We start from the raw sequence: 23,618 nt of genomic DNA, 5'->3' as shown, positions 1-23,618 counted from the left end.
GGAGTTGGGCATGTGAGTGTTAAAGACAGGAACACTTGTGTTAGCTGCTTTCAGGTAAACCTGCAGCTCTGGGGCAAGTAATTCAGACCCTGGGTCTGTGTTGGAGCAGACGGGTGTGTCTGGTTCAGCAAGACAGGGTGCTGGGGCCCCAAGCTGGCAGGGAAAGCAGGGATAGAAGTAGTCTTGGCACATTGGGTGGCAGCTCCCAAGGGGGGTTCTGTGATCTAACCCGTCACTGGGATACTCTTGTGTATGACTAGATTCTGTCACTCTTTCTCACACTGAATAGTTCCTTACTTTGGGAATAGTGTCAATGAAGCAGGGGACTTCTTGTGGTCTAAGGAACTGCTAAGCATGAATAGACCTCTGAACTTTGGAAACTTAAGTTCAAATCCTACCTCGGATAACAAGTCCAATCAAGTTTAGTGTTCCTATCCAAGGCCTCTGTAGTACAAAACCACCACATAACTGATAGCATCTTCTCAGCAGAGGTCCAGGATTGTGTTTGGTGCTCAGAATTCAGGTGCTGTACACTGTCAAATGTGGGGAAGTTTGCATGGCCTGTGTCTCTAGTTAATATTATTAATGTCTATTACATGATCCTCATCTCCATAGTGAAATAAAAAAGTGTTCTCTTTTAATTAATGAAATGATTAAAACAGGAGATAGCAGATTCCAATCTATTGCACTTGCTGCCAACAGGTTGCTCACCTTAGTTCTAGCTGTCCACACAAGGAACTTATGAGCCCCCCCTTCAGTTCACAGATAAAATCTGACATCTCCACTCTGACTCAGGGTCAGATTTCACAAAGGTTTTAAGTGCCTAACTCCCATTAATTTCAATGGGAGTTAGGGGCCTAAATGCATTTACAAATCCGGTTCTCAGACTGCATTCCATTTCTTTTAATTTGAAGTGACAGTCACCTCACAAAACACAGTGGGTGAAATCCGAGTTCCACTGAAGTCAGTGACAGAAGTCCCACTGGCTTCACTGGGACCAGGATTTCTGGTGAGAAAGCACCAGAAAATAAATTTGGATTTCTATTCTTGAAAAACAATTGTACAGGTTTGTATTATTTTTGATACACAACAAAAAAAACCCTCCCAACTAAGAAGTTACATTCCAAATTTGAGCCTGGTTAGTTTGGAACAGAAATCAGTAAGATAAAACTCCAGGGGCTGATAACTGAAAGCCTAATTTTTTACTAACTATAGTATGCTACAGTACTGCTAGAATTCGAGAGGATCATCAGAAACAAAATGAGTCAGACTATCATTTTCAACATGGTCTGAGCATTTCCTACCTCAAGATGAATACTGCAGAGCATCAGAAACAGAGAACCCCCCCCAAAATTATGAGGAAACTTTCCCAACAAATCCTTTCACGTGTCCTCGATCTGAAATACACACCAGTGGTGTAGGAAGTGTTGGACTTATTAACTTTCTCGTTAACCTTCAAAACCATGGGAAGCAAAAAAGTGTAGCAGCTGTTATTGGGTGTTGCACATCAGGATTCAGGCAACTTGACAAGCTGTGTCAGGTCACTGGGGTAAAAACTACTCTCACTGGGCCCAACAAACCTACTGCAGACACTTACTACTAGACTTAGTACTTACTACCAAAAGTTACTCTTTTGACTTCAGTGGAGTCCCCCACTGCTGGAAGACGATCTTCATGATGTCCGGGCGAAGGGACCACTCATGGTGACTGGAGAAAGACCTGCTGAGCAGATCTGCCAGTTTGTTCTGTGCTCCCAGCAGGTAAGAAGCCTCAATGTGGACTGAGTGGGCTATACAAACTCCCATAAGCAAATTGCTTCCTGACACAGTGGGGAGGAGCAAGCTCCTCCCTGCCTGTTTAGGGAGAACATGGCTGTGGTGTTGTCCATGAACACTAACATGCTTTTGCCTGAAATGTGAGACAGGACTGCTTGACACACCAGGTGAACTGCCCTGAGCTCTCTGACGCTGATGTGCAATGAAAGCTCTTCCAGGGACCACAGATCTTGGGTTCTAAGGGGCCCCAGGTGAGTTCCGATGAATCTGAGAATAAGGATATTGACGGTTTAGGTTTAGGCCTAGCAAAGGGAATGAGTCCCACCACCAATCGAGGGAGGTGAGGATGGGGGAGGCACTCTGAGAACCACGTCCAGATGGTGGCAGTTCGGTGAGTATACCGAAGTCAGCTAAGAACGAATTGGCCCGAGGCATAGCCTTGTATGCTGCACCATGTACATCCATGAGGCCATGTGGCCTAAAAGTCTGAGACAGAAATGAGCTGTCATAATGGGGTGGTCCTTGACATGTACTATTAGTGTCACCGTCATCTGAAATCGGCCTTCTGGGAGGAAGGCCCTGGCCTGGGTGGAGTCGAGCACTGCTCCAATTAATTCTGTCCTTTGTATGGGAGTCAGGATAGACTTCTGCTCATTTATTAGCAGGCCCAGGACCTGGAAGGTTGATTGTATAAGGTGGATGCTGGATTCTACCTGAGCTTTGGATTGGCCTTTGACTGGCCAGTCGTCCAAATATAGGTAGACTTGCAACCTCTGTCTTCTCAGAAAGGCTGCCACTAGCTCAATGTACTTTCAAAAGACCCGCGGAGCATTTGACAGTCTGAACAGGAGGACTGTGAATTGGTAGTGGGTTTGGTTCACGACAAACCCAAGAAACTTACTGTGGCCTTGGAAAATTGAGATGTGGAAATAAGCATCTCTTAAATCAAGGATGGCATACCAGTCCCCAGGATCCAGGAAGGGAATGATGGAAGCCAGGGAGACTCTGCCTGGGTGGTGCAGATAAAGACACTGAGGTAGGTGGGAGCAGTTGTCTGCACCTAAAACCCTTGTTTTGTTTCCTATGCAGGTCTTGGCAGGACAGTGGGGTGAAGAAATGGGTGGGCTGCTGAGGCCGGTAATGCTTTCTCGAAGTTGCTGGGGTATACAGACCCAGGGACTGAGAACAGCTCAGGAGTCCTCCAGCCCATGGAGTTTTGCATCTGTCTGCTCTGAAAAGAGCAATGTCCCTTCAAAGGGAAGGTCCTGAAGGGACTGCTGGATCTCATTCAGAAGTCTGGAGGACTGTAGTCACAAGCTCCTATGTACGGCCACCACAGAGGCCATGGACTTGGCTGCCGAGACCACTGCACCACCAGCAAGGAGAACTCCTGTCTGGACTCTCACGGAAGCGAGTCTTTGAAGTTCAACATGGAGTCCCACACGTTGAAGATGTATCTACCCAGCAACGCCGGCTGGGTAGTGATCCAAAGCTGTAATCCTCCAGTAGAATAAACCTGTCTACTGAAAAGGTCCAGCTTCTTGGAGTCCTTTGCTTTAGGTGTCGCTCCTTGCAGGCCCTGCCTTTCCCTTTCATTGGCCACAGAGACCACCAGAGGTAGGGGTGTGTGTGTGTGTGTGTGTGTGTGTGTGTGTGTGTGTGTGTGTGTGTGTTTGAGAGTGAGAGAGAAGAGTATAGGAACTCATAATGCTGGGCGGGCACAAAGTATTTCCTTTCAGTTCTTTTGGAGGCCGGGGAAAGGGAGGAGCGGGTTTGCCATCGGGCTTTCACTGGTTTCATAATGGCTTCATTGAGAGGGAGGACCACTTTTGACAAGCTCACGGCAGCCAGTATGTAGATGAGGCCATGGGAGTATTCTTTTACTACTTTTGCTTGCAAGCCTAAGTTTGAGGCCACCCTTTTCAGCAATTCCTGGTGGGCCTTGAAGGCATCCTGAGGAGGCTACATGCCCGATCCTGACACTGCCTTGTCTGGGAAGGAGGATGAGGATGCCTGCACCAGCAAGGAGCCCCCCTCTTCTCCTTCTGCGCTGATGGGATCCCGGAAATCCAGATCAGAAAGGTCGGTATCGGAGTCTGGGTCAGGTACTGCCCGATGGGATGGAGGTGTCCTTCTCTCAGAGGTCACTGTCATCGGGGGGAATTCCCATAGGTTCCAAAAACACCACTGCACAGGCATAGATCAGTGATCAGTGGGCCAAGCACTCTGAGACATCCCTGTGCCAGGGTCCAGGCGGAGTAGGGAAGTCTTCAGTGAGAGGACTATGATTTGACCTTTGACTCTGACAACGAGCCTTCCTCTGGGGACCACGGAGGTGTGGTTCCCACTGGTGCTGGAGATCAGTGCCGGGGTGGGGAAGCTTGCACAGGTGCCAGCAAGGACAGGTTCCCTCTGGAGGGTACCGCAGGACCTGGAACCGGATGGCAGCTAGGGGCTATGTGCTCTCTCCTGCCCACCTACCCACTTGTACTGCTGGTGCCGGCGGTACCGAAAGTGCCTCTAGGTCTCTGACTGCGGTGAATGCCTCTGGAATGAACATCACCGCAATAACGTTTGCGCTGTGATGACCTTCTGGTGCCAATGGCTCATTCAAGACTGGACTCAATGGAGCCTGCATACAGGCCAGAGTTGATGGTGCCACCTGTGAAACTGAGGCAGAGGAGTGGCCTGACCTATGGCACACTCTGCTCTGCTCTCCATGCCCAGCCTTCTTCTGAGTTGGGGAATGTCCCGTTTCTTATGCTTTTTTCTCAGCACTGGGATGGCGAGTGGTGCCAAGACTGGAGTGTTCTGCACTGACACCGAGCTACTTGGTATCAAGTCCGACCGGCTCAACTTGGAGGAAGGTCTGACTGCTGCTTCCATTAATAGGAATTTTAGCCTAGACTCCTTGCCCTTCTTCACAGGAGGTTTGAAATCACAGCAGATCTGACAGCAATCTCTGATGTGAGCCTCACCCACGCACTTTAAACAGCTAGATTATGGATCACTCAAAGGCATAGCCTTGTTGCATGAGGCACAGGACTTGAAGTCCGGTGACTGGCAATGCCTCAGCCTCGGGAGCAGATGAAAAACTGCTAACGAATGAAGAGGTATCAACTAGACTGACTAACTAACTATCAACTATTTACTCTATAATTATACAAATATTCAGAAAAAATGAAGGAAACAAAATCCACTGAGAACAGCTTGCTCTAACACAGAGAGCAGTTGCAGTGATCATCACAGGCGGTAAGAAGGAACTGAGGAGCACGGGTCAGCTGGGCCTTTTATGCCGGTGCGCAGCACCAGAGGGCGCCAGAGTCGACCCGACGGAAACCACTCAGGGAAAAAATTACAGCAACACACATACCTACAACAGAGTGGACATGTGCAAGCACACAAAAAAGAACTGTCTTTTCCATTTTTCAGTAATTAGCTGCAGCAGCAATTCACAAGAGTGAAAATACTGCACTGCTTTGTGATTTACTCCATTCTCTGGGTCACCTGGGGTATATATGTCAGAATTTGTATTGTCTACCTACTTAGATTGTAAGCTTCTGGGGTAAGGATTGTGTCTCCTGTGTGTTCTATGCAGCATTGGGTGCTATCATTTTCCCTCCTCTCTAAGGCAAATAATAAACTGGCACATTTTATTGCAGATGAAGATGAAGTAGTACCATTCTGAAAACTCTTCTTGGTGGATTGTTGGAAAGCAAAATCTGCAATGCATAATAATAAAAAATACCTTTCACCTTTCATCCTGGGTCCCAAAGTGCTTTACAAAGGTGTATAATAATTATTATCGCCATTTTTCTGACAGGGAAACCAAGGTAAAAAAATGTCTGATTTGCTTGCAAAAGGTTACACGCTAATCAGTAGTAGAATAAGGAACAGAATGTATGCCTTCTAACTCCCATAACTAACCAATAGATCTGCTGCCCCCCGTCAGTATAATCAAACTTGCTGCTTGTAAGGATGACAGACATGGCAATCTCCTCCAATATCTTTGAGAGATCTTATTAAATTACATTTAAGTATCTTTGGAGTCCTATTAAACACAAAGGCTATGTATTGTGGGCCTTGATGATCAAAGAACTATATTGAACAATGCGGGAGACAAGAATGAGCTTTTTGAAACAATACATGTAAAGTGGATTTCCTGGGAAATATCTAGGGGGGAGTGAATGCAAATTCCTGCCCCCTGCCCCTGGTTATGTAAAAACCCAACCATCTGAAGCTAAGCCGTGAGGAGAGGGCAAATGTCTGCTGATTACCTGCTCCTAAATCAAAGGCCCAAACTCTATAAAGGGGTGACTCACAGATTCACAGCTTGTTCTAAGCTAACAGCTGTTATGAACTTGTGACCACAGAAAAACCCCTTGGTGTGGTTTGAAGGACTGAATCCGACCAAAGCCCTTGCTGAAGATGGGAGTATTAGCTTACTGGCATGTGTGGACATTTGTTTATTGTTTTTAATATGTTTTCTCTGTAAAGTTTTCACCTTAAGAATAGTATGTGCTTCCTTAGAAAGGGCTATGTGGTACCTTGTAACTGTGGGCAATTATACTGTTTATAGCCTTTGGAGAGAAAGAAATATGAACTGTGACATTAAGATAAAAACATTTACTGGTACAGAAACAAATAAAAACTTAAAAGTTTGAAAATTGCCAAGGAAACTCTTCATCTCTGTCCCTACCAGTATGTGGTACAATGTGTTATCATACACAGGGGTGGCACTTGGGGGAGGGGAGTTTGTGGGGGCTATAGCCACACCAAAATTTGCCTTAACTCTCCCACCCCCGTGGAACCACCCCGTAACAGCTCCACTCTCCAGCCACTGAGCTCTGAATGCAGAGTGGAGGGCATGGCGGCTGCTGGTCGGGTGTCCAGCTCTAGTAGCAGCAGAAAAGTAAGCCTGGGTGGAGGGGCTGGGGTGCCCGAGAGCAGTCCCCAGCCTATGTCCCCCCAACCAGGGCATGCTGCCCAGGGCAGGTGGAAGGTCAGGGGCTTCCCACAGCGGCCTGCACTGACCTATTCCGGCTCCGGGGCCCCGCCCTGCAGTCACTGCTCCCCAAGGGCTCTGCCAGCCCTGGAGCCGGGTCCCCCCCACCTGTGTGGCTTTTACTGGCTGCAAGCAGCCAGTGCTGCACACTGCCTGGTTCTGGCTTCCAGCCTGGCCAGAGGGCAGGGCTTTGGGGTGGGGGAAGAGGAACAAGAGGTAAGGCCATTGAGAGGGGCCTGACCTAGTGGCAAGGCGGGGCTAAGGCCCACCTCAGTGCCCTCACCAGGAAGAGATGCTGCCCCATATCAGAGACTATTAGCAAGCTGGTAGTATGTATGGCTGACTATGGACCTACAAATGATACACGGAGGTGCAGGCACATATACAGAGGAAACTCATACTATCCTGAATAACCTCACACAGTTTTGCTACTGTGCCATGTTACTCATGAAAGCCTTGAAGAAAAATCCCTCCCCATGATTTTTCTACTGCCAAGATCAGAGAGAAACAATCTTCATATACAAATGGCTTTGTGTGGCTTTCTCATGAGTTTCTGAAGTGTCTGTTTTGGGAGCCAGAATTTGCCCCTTCACCTCCAGTAGGATATTAATACTAAATTCAATTAAATTCTTATTTGAGAGCCTTAATTTAAAGAATTAAGATAACAAGACAATGGCTTCTTCAAAGAGTAGTTCTTCAAATCCACTGCCACCTCACAAGCACAGCCATGTCAAAGAGAGCACAGACACAACACAGCACACACATTCCTCATCTGAGCAAAACTAGTATCCTGTTTGTTTGATTTTCTGGGGTGCCCACCCTACAAGCTGGGATTTTAAGGCTGTTGGGAGACCTACTTTTGGAGGGCTGACACAGTAATAAAAATTGTATCATATGTTCTGAAACAAAAATATAGTATGGTATTAAAGGTTCAGCCTGGATGAGGCCTATCAGGTACTACTGTAATACAAATAATAACTTAAATATATTTTTTTGCTGTGCTACTCAAATGAATGGAGTAAGCTCTTCTGTACTCTCAGGCCTTGCTTTTTTCCATGCTGTGGAATACTATATAGGTAAATCTTCTTTTAGCCACGTTTCACTTTACATTTATTTTAAACAAGATTGTTAAGTTTCTTTAGGTAAAGAAATGGTGGAAGCCCCATATAAACAAGGAATGCCCTACTTTTGTGATATAGTGGAGGTGTGAATAACATTTTCATACAAACCTTTTAAAAGAACCTAAGAGAAAAAAGTTAGATGAATGAATGACTATTTAAGATCAAAACAGAAAGCTAGGAAAAAATAAATTCTTACCCTAAAAAACTCTTTTGTGGAGCCAGAATCTAGTGTCCCATAAGCAATTTCTGTTTGCTTAGAAAGATCCTCTGCACTTTCAATAGGAGACACCATCCTCTCAACCGTCAGGAAAGCAGCTAAGTTAGCCGTGTAGGATGAGATTATGATCAGGGTAAAGAACCACCACACACCTCCAACAATGCGCCCAGACAGGGATCTAATAACAAGTATGAAATGGATTTGTAAAATGAAATGAATGTCCTAAAAGGAACACAAGTTATCAGTTTTATGCAAATGATGCATTATAATACAGAGAAGTACTTCAGGTTATCCTGTACTGCTGCTCTGCATGCTAATCAAACAGGAAATTAATTCACTGTAAAGTTCTGCTGGGTGAGACTGTAAGCTTCACTAGATCTGGTGGACTTCGCTGAAATCAGGACTCCAGACTTGAGATTACTTTATGGAGAATTAGTGTCCCAGTTCTTCAGAGATGTGAATATCCTGAAATGAAACTGCTCAGATCACAGTGAGCCATATTAACAAATAAGCTTTTCATGCTATCTCATTTGAAGTCCTGTGTATGACACATGAAAACAAAGACAAGGGAATCAAACAACACCAATGAAACAGCGTTTCAGATAAACTAGAAATGTACTTAAAAATTGAATGGCTGAAAATATTTTCATGAGACATTCAGACAAAGACTGATATCCACAAAACAATGACTTATGCTACTGTGGACATATAGTAATTAGAAGGAATTAATCTATGCTGAGAAATGGGCAGCGCTACTTGAAATAGGCTTTGGCCAAGTGAATTCTCATAAACTAAATAATAAACATAACTATTTTTGAAAATACAAGCATTTAGCAAACTGGGGAATAGACATGAAACAATCAAACTGACACTACAGTAAAATGGGTGAGAAAAAGTACAGGTTTTAAATAGTAATCTGACGCTTTAACTGCAACAGGTGGGCTCTTATGGGTCTTTGTTTTGCATCTCCTGCTCAAGAAAAGAAAAGAGGTCTCAAAAAAAAATAGATCAAACAATTTAGAGTTCACTACTAGAGAAATTCAGTGATTTTCGAAACTGAGAAAATATAATAAAATTGCTGATGCTGACATCGTAGTCAAACATCAGTCTACACTTTAAACTTTCCAATTTATTACTGTACTGTTTCCTAGCAATACATTATACTAGGATATACATAACCTTTGGAGATGTGCTTAATAACTTGGTAGAAATCTGAGTATATTTGAGCATAGGAAACCCATAAATCCAGTGAAACCGCAGCTCAGATATTTTGCTAATATATCTGCACTATGTAATATATAAAAAAATTATGTCAATCACCCAACCTACCATAGTGTAAATGCAAATTTAAACTAAGTATCAAGTCAGAAAAAAATGCTGAGATTTTAGAAACTAAAATTATTTCTATAAAGCTGATTTATTAAACTGGGAACAGAAATAAAGAGAAACAATTCTAGACAAATCATGTTTGTGATTGTTATTGTAAAAAAACCTCAATGGTAATAAAGACATATTCTGAATATCTATCTCCATGCAGGATTCTCTTACTGGAAGCCCTACATAAAAATCAATGGCAGGATATGGCCCAGAATAAGCTACTGAAAAGGACCATAGATGAGAAATTCTGAAATCCCATCCTATTGTTCCTAGACTTTACTATGCTCTGCAAACCTTCTTTTTTCTCAGCTTTGAAAAAACATTTTTTGGGGCACAGCAATCATCCCAGTGCTCTTTGTTTACATGGTAATAATTAAACAGTTGATTACATGATAAGTACTATGTATTTGCAAGGTAAAGTATGTGTCTTTAAAAACACTAGTGCTAATTATATGTTAGTTATGTTAAATTCACACTGTATGTAATTGGCAATAATTTACTGAAATACGAGTGTAATCTTTCAGTCCTCAGGCAGGCAAAACTCCCATAATCATTGTAAGAAGAATCAAGCCCCAAATCATTACAACTGTTTCTTTAGCTGCCTGGTATTTTCCATCTAAAAGCTATTCAGTTATCATTTATGTTCAGAGTTTTCCCATAATATCCATCCCTAGTAAAATAAACAATTTCCTTTTTAACGTACATTTTGAACCAAAATTTCAAAGTGGTGCACCAGCAATAACTCACATTTATACAAGCAAATGAGCATTAACAGCTACATATAAGGTAATTCTGCACCCAATTCTCAATTGTGTACACAGTTACCCAATTTGCACACAATGCTTTGCATGTACAAAGGTAGGAATTTGCAGTTAGAAAGGGTGCATGTGCATTTTGAAAATTTGGCTCACTTCGGTCTTTCCTGTGCTAAGAAAGTTTTGCTAAAATTACCCACCATTGCTACCACTCTTTCAGCTCTACCTGTAGTACCCATGGTAGGAGCATTAGTGTAGACAAGGCTCCAGGGGGATGCCAGTGTTTTAGGCCCCATGTGATCTGATCTACTCAGAGCAGGTCACGGTATTTACAACTCCAGGACCCATTGGCAATTTGTCTGCATTAGTGCTCCCCGCAATGTTCCCACTGGTGGAAATGAAATGGTGATAACAATGGTGTGAACTGTGAGCAAAAATATCCTAGTGCAGACACAGCCTAAGTCATCCTCCCTACAGTTTAGGGGAAGAAGAACAGCACAGAGATTTTTTTTTTGTCATTACTTTAATTAATTTGTTGGCTGTTCTGTAACCACAGTAATGGGGTTGGTATAAGAACACAGATTGATAGAAGAGCTTTCAGCCTTACTATTTTTATAGTAATACATGAGTAGAAAGACAAAGAGATAATTGTAAAATTGAATGTTTTCATTATGAATTATGACTAGAAAGAAAATTGGGGAATCTCAAATGCTGTACTGACACTGTATCTTCCAAGTACATCTCCAAAATAATCTGAGTTTTATATACCTTTTGTGATGATAATATGCTAATCTTACTTTTGACAAAATTCTTTAAATTTTAACAAACCAATGCGTAGCAATTCTCATGTTTTATTACCCAGCAGTGAAAAAAAATTAAATCAACCTTTCACATTAAGCTACCAAGGGCTCGATTCATTAAAAACAATTTTGCAGTTATTGATTTACTTTACATGCAGATAAAAATTCATAGTGTGGTGCCTGATAAGAGAAAAATATTGAAATTTATACAGCTGCCTAATTATTTGAGATGATGAGCCTCATTGCCATATATCATTTTGCTGGGCAGGGTCTGTGATTATATCCCTGGGAAGAGCAGTCATACCCAGCCACCAAAAGCATATTGTCCTCCAGAATCAGAAGTAGCTACCTTATTTCCATAGAATAGAAATGTGAAAGGCTGCCTTTTTCCTTTAGCAAGCAAGCCCAGGCCACAGGGAATGCTCCTTCATAGAATGTCCAACGGAGGACTGATTGCATGGTCACAAATAGTATTTCTGCAGGTATTTATTAGCCTACATATAATACAAAGAATAGGCTTTCCTTGGTAAAAAGTAAATGTGCTACAGCACATGGGAACTGCCATATCAGCGAGAGGTTTTCCTGCTACCTTCCATTTTGTTTTTGCTCAAAAATAATTATTCATACATTACAGTGTAATTAGACACAGTAAACTCAGAGGACACAGACACTTCCCCTCTCCTATATTAGAATGTTGAGAAGAAGGTGAAATCACTGAGCATGGTTAGAAGGCTCCTCTGATTTAATTCCCATAAACCCAACTGCCATATTTCAATTGTTCATGTAGGGTCCTGATTCAGCAAGGTAATTATGCATGTGCCAAACTACTTTGCTGAATCAAGGCCCCAACCGCTTGTGCACAAAGGAAATAGAATATTTAATTAACTGCAAAAGAAAAAAAGTGGGGCAAGTAAAGTGCTTACTTTTCTCCCAAATAAAGCACATGAAAATCCCTCAAGAAAGGCGTATGTATTTTTAATGAATCGGATCCTCTTTTTCATCCTAGCAATTTATTTCACGATTCCTATAAAACTGAGCTATACAAAACCATAGCGGTTGTTTGTAACTATTTCACATGGCTTTACAGGAAATTGATTACTTTTATTTCATTTCTCTGTGGAAAAACAATAGGTTAATATGTATGTGAGATGGTATGTAAAGTGGTCTTTGATGGGAAAGTGCTGCTTCGTAGCTAATTAGTGGTGAGTTACCCTTTTTTCCCATTACAGTTGGTGTGAACCAGATGCACAGTTGACTGTAAAATGGGAATATGCAGCAAAAACACGGTACCCCTCCAAGAAGGCATGGAATGACAGGAACCTTATGCATTTTACAGCCTCTGCATGGTGTATATAAGTTCACTGGGAAATGTATGATCGACGTTAGGAGGATATCGATCAAATATTTCACTTGCCTGCACCGATGGCAATTGTTTTCATTTCAAGGACATTTGAACTCTTTGGGAAAGAAGTCAGTAACCAGTTTCCTTTTGAAAGTGAATATATATGCACCATGAAACTCCGTCTGAGACCAAAAATGCACAAAGCTGAAATGGGCAAGTAACCAACCTTGGCGAAATATCGCATCCTTGCTGCATAAAGGCACCCAGGGAAAACCAGAGACTATTAAATATCCCAAATTCATTAGTTGATTCGTTACTTTGTGTTTCTCTTCCATCTTCAAACTCCTCAGTGTGCCACTCGTATGGGCTAAATCTGCTGACCAGGAATAAAACTACACTGACCCCAATGTAGGCAAAAACAATGCACATCCAGATCTCATATGCTAAGGGATCAAGAAACGAAAACACTCCTGGTTTAGACTTCTGTGGCTTCTTGATCATTATAGATATCCCGAGGCTCATAAAGGGCTTTGAGAAGTCAATCACCTCTTCTCTCACCAATGTTATAGTTAACGGAGCGATTGCAATGTCGGCTTTCTGTAAAGGAAACAAAGCATGGTAATAATAACTGATGTGATCGTTAACAAAGAATGGCTTCATTCCTATTGCATATCACAAATGAAGAATAGGACAGCAGGGACATGGATAATAGTCATTTCACTGATAGTGCCCTATTGAGGGTAAACTAATTAGTAATTTATAGCCGAAAATCTTCTTACTGACATATATACAACCATCTGATTGGACTATTCCAAGCCTTCTCCTTACATATGTATGTTATATTGCATTTGCAGTTTTTAGACATACTCTTTCAAAGTTTATGGGACTTAAATATGTTAGCAAAGCATAGTGTCTTGTATCTGTAGGGAAAAAAGATAAAATACAGACTCTTTCTCCTCATTTAACTTTCATATTTAAATCAAACTTCATGTTTTAATCTTCAAATATTTCATATCAAAACAAGCTACTTTCTCCATAGCAAATATGAGTCAGACCAGTTTCCTGCATGACAAGGAGAACACCTCCACACACATCACTATCATCAGGGCAGGTCTTCACTACAGGGGGGGGGGGGGGTCGATTTAAGATACGCAAATTCAGCTACACGAATAGCGTAGCTGAATTCGACGTATCGGAGCCGACTTACCCCGCTGTGAGGACGGCGGCAAAATCGACCTCCGCGGCTCCCAGTCAACGGCGCTTACTCCCACCTCCACTGGTGGAGTAAGAGCGTCGATTCGGGGATCGATTGTCGCGTCCCGACGAGACGCGATAATTCGATCCCCGAGAGATCGATTTCTACCCGCCGATTCAGGCGGGTAGTGTAGACCTAGCCATCAGTCATACTAGGTGTTATTAAGAAGGTTTTCTTACCCCATAAACAAGTTCTCCAACCATCCCATTCCAGATTTTTGTGTCTGCATCCCGGGCTCCATACTTGCCATCCCCAACAATTGTGAGCTTGTACTTGAATCCACAATGTTTAGCAATCTCTGCAGCTAAGTCCACACAGTAGCCCTCATATCGCTCATTTCCTTCAAGCAGTTCATGATTTTTCTTCATCATGACATATGGGGACTCCTGCACAGAAAGACTGAACTTTAGCTAGCCAATGAAGAGACAACTGTGATAACTGTGCACTTATTATACAAATATATTTGATTTTAGACAGGGGGGAAAAAAAGAAAATCAAACCCACCTTATTCACAAATGTTCTGGGTCATTAGATTTGTCACTCTGATTATTCGTTCAACATGTCTTGTATAACATTTAAAGTTATATGCTTCACAGTCAGATTCAAATGCCAACACTTACAGGTATAACCAGTCCCAGAGATGTTTAAATAATGACTGTGAGTGTAATAGGAATTATGTATACACTGTGGAGAGAAGAGGCTCCAATATATTGTTTATTTTACTTGTTTGTTTGGGGTTTTGAGTGTGGCTGGTGTGTTTTTGTTTGTTTGTTAAAACTGTAAAATCCGAGAGGGTTCTTCCCTATTCTGCAGCCACCTCTCTCACCCAGCCAATATTGCAATATCTCTAGGTAATACATGTATTCAGTTACTGCACAGAAATACTTAGAGGGTCCAGACAATAAACTATAGCTGTGCAGCAAAATTCTTACCACCAGCAAAACTGGTGACAAACAATAGGTTCACAGTAAAAAGGGATTTTCCCCCTTCTTGCCCCAATTTATTTCCCCCCAAAACTCCTGCAGCCAGAACAGCTAGATGCTCACACAAGACATATCTATGATTAAGCAGCTGTGTAAATTAGATGACATTGCTACTATACAAACAGTGTATGATGTTCTCTTAAGATGACATAGAAGATTAAGTTTCTTATTCATTCCTCCATTTTGGCACAGAAGTTCAAAATGGCTAGAGATAAAACTCTGAAACTCCTAAATGCTCTTTTTTCTGATTTGGTGAACTCCATTTGCTAACGAGTATGGAGAGTGGATTTTAAAAATAAATAATACAATTTTGCCATTCAGACAAAGAGTTCTTCGAAATCAGGCTATTGGTTCCTTGTAGCTGGCATGGATTGTTTTTGAATAATTTATCAATCAAATAACTCTTTGGTTTTTACAAAGTCCATGTACTGATCATCCTTTCTTTAACAGCAATTGTTATTCTCTCATTCATATTCCATAAAAAATAGCATTTCAGAGTCTTCTGTCTTACAGGCATGAATTGGCATAACAGTTAACTAATATAATGTAGCACAATAATTCATTATAATACTAAAACATAGATTGCCTTCTCACGAGAAATGTGTTAAATTAATTACCAAAATAGTGGTGACAACAATAGTCTTATTTTCTAGTCCTGTGGATTCATTCCCAAGAGGACCATCAATGGGATTCACAACCATTTTGTCCACTTCACTCCAATATCCAATCTGAAAAAGTTTGTAGGATGTATTGACACTGATGAATATGAACTATCATATGTAAACATCTTATTACATTCAAGCATACAATACCCACTCCAAATATGCCACAGAAAGTTATAGTAGCTGCAGCTTCACCTATATAAACATGCAAGCATTAGACAGGAATTGACAGGAACCTGGCACATGTAAACAAATTTTAATATTAATTTTCCTACTACGCAGGTTAAAATTTTCAGCCACATATCACCAGATTTTGGTATAAAAATCATGCTGCAGCATTGTAAAGGTTATACAAATTAGGAAGAAATGTCCACTGCTACTGCATTTGGCTTTTCTCTGAATGGCTAGGGATGTAGGGGAGAAAAAAAAATCACATTTAGAGAACCCATTAATGAGAGTTATTCTCTGAAAAGTTGTATTCTGCATCATCAGTTCAGAAAGTCATCATTAAAATTTATTTGGATTAGTTGCTCCCACTTATCTGCTCTAACCAGAAAAGAAAAGAAAAACAAATCTACACAATTTATTTAAAATAAAATAAGCTATAGTTTCACATGGTACTTACCAGAAATAAAAGCTCACATTTATTAGAAACAAACAGGGCACATTTTTTCTTTGCTCTGCAAGACCATTAAAATATAATCATATGAATAAACTTAATTGCAACATGGCCTTTAGTTGACTATACCTTTCAGTCACCTACCTTTCCATATCACTTAGCAGGGTACAACTTTTAAGGGCATATAGAATTAAAATTACCTTCCGGGGACCAGTATTTTTGAGTTCCATGATGTTTATTGTATAATTTATTCTCTTTCCATTCTGGTCAAATTTTATATTTCCTGTTAGACCTTCCACCTGAACCTATATGAAGTAAGAATGGAAATAATGGTAGCATTAAATTCGTTTATTTAATATGATTGCATATTGATGCAAAAGAAAAAAAAAAAGACTATTTAGGTTTATCCTAAAAATTATATATCCTTAATTACTAAGATGTTTTCCTGGGGCATTAGATATAATTGATGCTGGTCTTGTAAATCTCTACCAACAAAGTCCAGTTTAGGAAGCAGAAAGATTCTTTCAGAACATTCACAGAGTATTTCATACAGACATTAATTCCAGAACTGCTTCTAGAGAGACTACCTGCTTTAATGCCCTTTCTATTTCCACACCATGACCCCAGGGTACTGCTGGATTTGCAAGACAGTCTCCAGCATTTCCTCTTCTGGAGATCTCAATCCTCTGTTTACGCAAATTACGGAAAGCTTCAGTCATCACTTGAACAGCATCATAGGTCAGAGCAGATGTATACTGAAAAGGATTAAATATAATGAATTAAAAAGTGGTAAGGAGTTAAAGCTTCAACACATTTTCCAAGGCTATCATTATTAATCCATTAAAGACAAAAATACATTAAAAATAAAAAGGATGATAAAATATTCTTTGGGATTAGACCATTTTCTTGTCATTTGGGGCTCTATTTTCCCACAGGAGTCCATATATTTTAATAGAAAGTGCTTATATACTCCATCAGGAGGAAGTGTCACTGGTGCACTAATGAGTCCAAACTAGGGGTTTACAAACTTTCTCACCTTCCCTCCTAATTGCAACTGTGCAGCATCCCTGTTTGCAACTACAGCAAGTGTTCCATAGAAATGTGATGTTTGGAAAATATTTGTTTTAGGATTTTTGAGTGATTTAGCAGCAGGAAATAAGGATGAGATCCCCCTTTTGATCACAGTCTTCATTAAGATTCCATGTATAACTAGTTTATATAGGATTAATAAATGACTGCTATATGTTATAAGCTTGTCTAGTGTATGTTATGGAGAGTTATAAGCACATCAGTAGAAGGTGTTATAGCTACATTCCCTGGTTATATTGATCTGTTGGCCTGTTGGAATCTATAATAATTGATTAACCATTTATTGAAGCAGCTATTAATATTAATTAATCCTTTGTAAACTACAGTTAAATGGAACTCCAGTATAAAATGTGAACCACTCTTTAGCCAGACAGCTGGTCCACAGACCACCAGTAGACCATGGATCATAGTTTGGGAATCTCTGGTCTACACTGTATTGTTAATTAGAATGTTAGCTCTCTGGGAAAGGTTTCCCCCTATATCAGGTGCAGCAGTGAGCACATTGACAGCATGCAATAAACAACAACAAAAATAGCAATAATAATAAGTAGGGCCCTACCAAATTCACGGTCCATTTTGGTCAATTTCATGAACATAAGATTTGAAATCAACCACTCTCTGGCCACCCAGCTCTGAAGGCAGCACAGAAGTGAGGGTGGCAATACTGCGACCCCCTAAAATAACCTTGTGATGCCCCTGCAATTCCCTTTTGGGTCAGGACCCCATGTGAGAAATGCTGGTCTCCCCAGTGAAATCTTTATAGTATAGGGTAAAAGCACACAAAAGACCAGATTTCACGGGGGGAGACAAGATTTCACGGTCCGTGACACATATTTTCATGGATGTGAATTTGGTAGGGCCATAACAATAAGATAACTTAACCCCTTACTAGCAAATAAATGAGTGCTCTAGAGGCAGATTTATGTAAGCTGAAATGGATTTACTACAGCTGAATGCAGTATTCAAGATGAGCGCATATCATCAACTCATATCTGTTATAATACTTCGATTTTACTTTCTATCCCATTCATTATACATTCTAACAGTTTATTTTTATTTTTTACCACTGCTGTCACTGAGCAGAGGTTTCCTTTTCCTTTTTTAATTTTATTTCTGTATAATTCATTTCATTATCAAGGTCTCTCTAGCATGCAGTGAATGCTGCACTATGCCATTAATACTTTATGACAGCCCTAAGTTTCATGGGATATAATGTTTGGTGTGCTTCAGGGAGTCATGTTACCATGTCTATTACTGATGGATCTTAGTCTTCATTGACTAGGAAATACAGGTAGTGTTTAAACCTCAACTCCATAGCATTATGCTATTATTATTCCTTAATATTTATACCATGATAGCAGCTAGAGATCACAAGCTGATTTGGGTTCTATTATACTAGGCACTGTATGTATGAAAACCTGTTCTGAAAAGTTCATAGTCCAAGAAGACATTGTTATCCAAAGAATGGAGGGAGAAGGATGCAATTGTCACTCTATATCTAGATATATGTATATAAAACTGTATCTATTTATTGCAAAACTTTTTTCTGGTAGTTATAAATATATAAACTATGTGCCAGCTATCCCCATCTGCCTCTTAACACATTATGAGTTGGCTGATAACCTGTAGGCACATTGCAAAGGTGGGTTTTGAAGGAGGAGAGGGTGGTGGCCTTAGAGGTCAGTTTAGGGAGAGGCAGCATAAGTGTGTCACATGTTTTTAGTCCAAGACAAAACAAAGAGTTTTGCACAGACGTCGTTTGAGACATTTGGGGAGAAGTCTGCTATCACATGCATGTATTTTATTAATCTAGGGCTAAACATTCACAATGGGTTATCTAAACTGAACAGGAAAATTCACATCTGCATCCATTCCATAGACAAATCCCACAGATTTTCTAAAGGTTTCATAGGTCATGGTGTATGAATATAAATAAATATTCAAGTCATCAGAGTAGATTCAACCCTAGGTTCTGCCCAAAGGGTAGCCCTGGTGCAGGAAGGCTGCTACTCTTCTGGAAGATGGAAATAACTTGCAGTTCTTTAACACCATACCAAAACCTGCCAAGCCTAACTAATGAGGGGGTATGGCCATGGCAGCCTGGGGATGGACTGGTTCAGTCTCATTTATCTGGGCTCCTGTGGGATCCAATATACAATTTAAAGCTTCTTCCTCTTGGTGCAACTTCCAAATGAGCACACTGGTGCAAACATAACTTGCCCTCCTCAGGAGATGAATAATTCCTGGACTTTAGTGGCTCAGAGATGTGTAGTATGAGTACATAATATGTTACTCTAGTCATTTCTGTCTTCATTCCACAAGCCATAAATCAAGCTGGAAGCTGATTTAATAAACTAAACTGAACATTTTTAAAGGTAATTTCAGGAATAGCTTCTTCATCCCAGAGGTTAAGAGATGGTAAGTGGAATCTCTATCCAAGCAACCAGAAGGGAGTCCTGCATTTTTGCATGTGCATTTAAGGTTGAATTTTGAACCTGAAATGAGCATCCTCATAAAAGCTCAAAAAACAAAAGTGAAATACAAAAAGAACAACTTTATTTTTTATTTATACTCTCATGGTTTGAAGCCAATCTCGTGATTTTTAGGTATCTGACACATTATTTGGAGCCCCTGAACATGGCAATACTCTTTCTGTGTAGTTTTTCACAGTAAAGGAAATGTGATGTGCAAAGTTTTTAATGTAAGGAATTTTGGTTAACAACATTGCAATGAATGGCTGCAAAGGGGGAATAAAAGCTTATTAGCATTTTGTACCATCCTATAATTATTTATTCCATTCATTTTACTTGCTCTTAGCTGTATGTTTAGTCTTCTACCCCTCAGAAGTATAACAAGTACTCAGGGGAAATTATGTCATTATTGGGGAGAAATGTAGTGATATCCACGAGCTACGTGTAAAGTCCCTTTGTATAAAACATTGCACATATACATCATCTTTAAGTGGAGGGGCTCAAAGTGATATACAAACATCTTACCTCCCTGTTACATATGGAAAATTGAGAGATGGTGATCTAGTGACATTCCTATGTTGAGTTAATGGTGGAGTCAAGAACAGCACCTAGGTCTCTTGACTCCCAGACTATTTCTAATGTTATATACTTATTTGAAATTTAGACTATGATAAGTGAAATACAAGTGTTTATGTGATGGTTACCATGATTATAAACAGGATAAAGAATATATACAAGTACAAAAATTGTGTAAGTAGTGTCTTGATTTTCCTATATATTGGAGGCTTCATCCTCCTCTCATTTAGGAGAGCACCCAATGGGAGTTTTATTTGGAACCAGCTTCACTGAGAGAAGGGTCAAGGCATGACTATATAACACTGAGGGCAGGTCTACACTACTGGGTTAAGTTGACCTAAGTTATGCAACTCCAACTATGTGAATAAAAAACATACCTGGAGTCGACGTAGCTTAGGTTGACTTACTGCGGGGTTGACAATGCGCTGGGTCAATGGGAGAAATTCTCCCGTCGACTTACCTTACGCGGTCTCGTTCTGGTGGAGTACCGGAGTCGACAGGAGAGCGATCTGCAGTTGATTTAGCGAGTCTTCACTAGACCCGCTAAATCGACCCCCGGTGGATTGATTGCCACAGCGTTGATCCCCAGTAAGCGTAGATATACCCTTATACACCAGTATAACTCCACTGACATCACTGCAGTTACTTCTGATTTACACTGGTTTGACCACAGAATCAGGGCCTGTTTCTCTAATAGTAGTTATTTTCTTGGGTACAGTGGTAGATTTCTTTAAAAATCTTCATTTACATGACCTCATTTGGATATTTTTTACTTAAAAAAAGCATGATGAGGATAACACAGACTCACAAAGCATTCTCTGATGAGCCTGAGAAGGAACCAGAATTTAACAAATGTACATTGCCAAGAGTCACAGTAATAGGTCAGCAGCCCCCATCAGCTCTCCCCCTCCCAATCCCAGCGCCTCCCGCCCACCGGCAGCCCCGCCAATCAGCACCTCCCCCTCCCTCCCTGTACCTCCCGATCAGCTGTTTTGTGGTGTGCAGGAGGCTTGGAGGGGGGAGAGGGGGAGGAGCGAGGGCACTGCAGGCTCAGGGGAAGGAGCGGGAAGGGGTGGAGTGGGGGCAGGGCCTGTGGCAGAGCCAGGGGTTGAGCAGAAAGCACTCCCTGGCACATTGGAAAGTTGGCGCCTGTAGCTCCAGCCCCGGAGTTGGTGCCTATACAAGGAGCCACATATTAACTTCTGATGAGCTGCATGTGGCTCCGGAGCCACAGGTTGGCCACCCGTGGGATAAGGTCTCAGAGGCTACTGAGTGTATAAGGTCTCAAAAGCCACCGCATCATATTCCTGAGTCTCTAAGGCCTCAGAGGCTACTCCAACAACTATGAGGTCTTGCAAGGAATTGAGCTTCCTCCCACCTCCCCCAAAAGTCTAAATAATGTAAATAATAACATATAGCACTTTTCATGCATTGATCTCAAAGCACTTTACAAAGGGAAGTATGTGCCATTATTTGCATTTTCTAGATGAGGAAACAGAGGTACAGAAAGATGAAACATCAGTAGCATAGCCAGAAAAAGAACAAAGGTCAACCCTAATTTACTGTAAACAATTTAGAACATATTCTTTTGGATCATCATTGCATGGATGCAATCTCCTTCCTGAAACACAAATTCCTGTACAAGAATCTGACACATCAGAAAACGGCAGAAAAATAAACAATGACAAGTTTTTAAAGTGCTTGTACACAAATGGGGGGGGGGGAGGAATAGCTCAGTGGTTTGAGCATTGGCCTGCTAAACCCAGGGTTGTGAGTTCAATCCTTGAGGGGGCCATTTAGGGAACTGGGGTAAAAATCTGTCTGGGGATTGGTCCTGCTTTGAGCCAGGGGTTGGACTAGATGACCTCCTGAGGTCCCTTCCAACCCTGATATTCTATGATTCTATGAAATGCTAGAAGTCTAAATAATAAGATGGGTGAACTAGAGTGTCTCATGTTAAAGGAGGATATTGATATAATAGGCATCACAGTCCTGGTGGACTGAGGACAATCAATGGGACACAATCATTCCGGGGCACAAAATATATCAGGAGGACAGAACAGGTCATGCCGGGGGGTGGGGGGAATGGCACTATATGTGAACGAAAATGTATGTGAACGAAAATGTAGAATCAAATGAAGCAAAAATCTTAAATGAATCCACATGTTCCATAGAATCTCTATGGATAGTAATTCCATGCTCTAATAAGAATATAATAGTAGGGATCTATTATCGACCACCTGACCAGGACAGTGATAGTGACGATGAAATGCTAAGGGTGATTAGAGAGGCTATCAAAATAAAGAACTCAATAATAGTGGGGGATTTCAATTAACCCCATATTGACTGGGTACATGTCACCTCAGGACGAAATGCAGACACAAAATTTCTCAATACTTTAAAAGACTGCTTCTTGGAGCAGCTGGTACAGGAACTCACAAGGGGAGAGGCAATTTTCGATTTAGTCCTGAGTGGAGTGCAGGATCTGGTCCAAGAGGTAACTATAACAGGACCGCTTGGAAATAGTGACCATAATATAATAACATTAACATTCCTGTGGTGGGAAGAACACCTCAACAGCCCAACACTGTGGCATTTAATTTCAGAAAGGGGAACTATGCAAAAATGAGGTTAGTTAAACAGAAATTAAAAGGTACAGTGACTAAAGTGAAATCCCTGCAAGCTGCATGGACACTTTTCAAGACACCATAATAGAGGCCCAACTTAAATGTATACCCCAAATTAAAAAACACAGTAAAAGAACCAAAAAAGAGCCACCATGGCTTAACAACCACGTAAAAGAAGCAGTGAGAGATAAAAAGGCATCTTTTAAAAAGTGGAAGTCAAATCCTAGTGAGGTAAATAGAAAGGCACATAAACACTGCTAAATTAAGTGTAAAAATGTAATAAGAAATGCCAAAAAGGAGTTTGAAGAACAGCTAGTTAAAAACTCAAAAGATAATAACAAAATGTTTTTTAAGTACATCAGAAGCAGGAAGCCTGCTAAACTACCAGTGGGGTCCCTGGACAATTGAGATACAAAAGGAGCACTTAAAGACGATAAAGTCATTGAGGAGAAACTAAACGAATTCTTTGCTTCAATCTTCACGGCTGAGAATGTTAGGGAGATTCCCAAACCTGAGCCATCCTTTGTAGGTGACAAATCTGAGGAATTGTCACAGATTGAAATGTCACTAGAGGAGGTTTTGGAATTAATTGATAAATTTAACAGTAACAAATCACTGGGACTAGATGGCATTCACCCAAGAGTTCTGAAAGAACTCAAATGTGAAATTGCAGAACTATTAACTATGGTTTGTAACCTGTCCTTTAAATTGGCTTCTGTACCCAATGACTGGAAGATAGCTAATGTAACGCCAATATTTAAAAAGGGCTCTAGAGGTGATCCTGGCAATTACAGACCGGTAAGTCTAATGTCAATTAGTTGAAACAATAGTAAAGAATAAAATTGTCAGACACATAGAAGAACATAACTTGTTGGGCAAAAGTCAACATGGTTTCTGTAAAGGGAAATTGTATCTTACTAATCTATTAGAGTTCTTTGAAGGGA

General features: G+C 41.0%; 1 protein-coding gene across 3 annotated transcripts in view; it reads right to left on the bottom strand.

The window, feature by feature from the left end:
* GRIA2 (glutamate ionotropic receptor AMPA type subunit 2) overlaps positions 1–23,618 on the bottom strand; it is a 128,657-nt gene that overhangs the window by 21,547 nt on the left and 83,492 nt on the right. For 2 of the 3 annotated variants that reach the window (XM_065404772.1, XM_065404773.1), the window contains exons 7-12: positions 16,499–16,666; positions 16,112–16,216; positions 15,248–15,358; positions 13,827–14,033; positions 12,619–12,989; positions 8,098–8,296 (exon numbers count right to left, since the gene is read on the bottom strand). In XM_065404772.1, the coding sequence (XP_065260844.1) occupies positions 8,098–8,296; positions 12,619–12,989; positions 13,827–14,033; positions 15,248–15,358; positions 16,112–16,216; positions 16,499–16,666 (1,161 nt within the window). Of the gene's footprint in view, positions 1–8,097; positions 8,297–12,618; positions 12,990–13,826; positions 14,034–15,247; positions 15,359–16,111; positions 16,217–16,498; positions 16,667–18,964; positions 18,973–23,618 lie in introns of all 3 variants that reach the window. The other variant, XM_065404775.1, reaches the window with a different exon arrangement.

This window comes from Emys orbicularis, chromosome 5 (genome assembly GCF_028017835.1).
Source record: "Emys orbicularis isolate rEmyOrb1 chromosome 5, rEmyOrb1.hap1, whole genome shotgun sequence".
NCBI lineage: Eukaryota > Metazoa > Chordata > Testudines > Emydidae > Emys > Emys orbicularis.
Note: the sequence above shows the minus strand (reverse complement) of the source record. Positions and strands in the feature narration are given on the sequence as shown.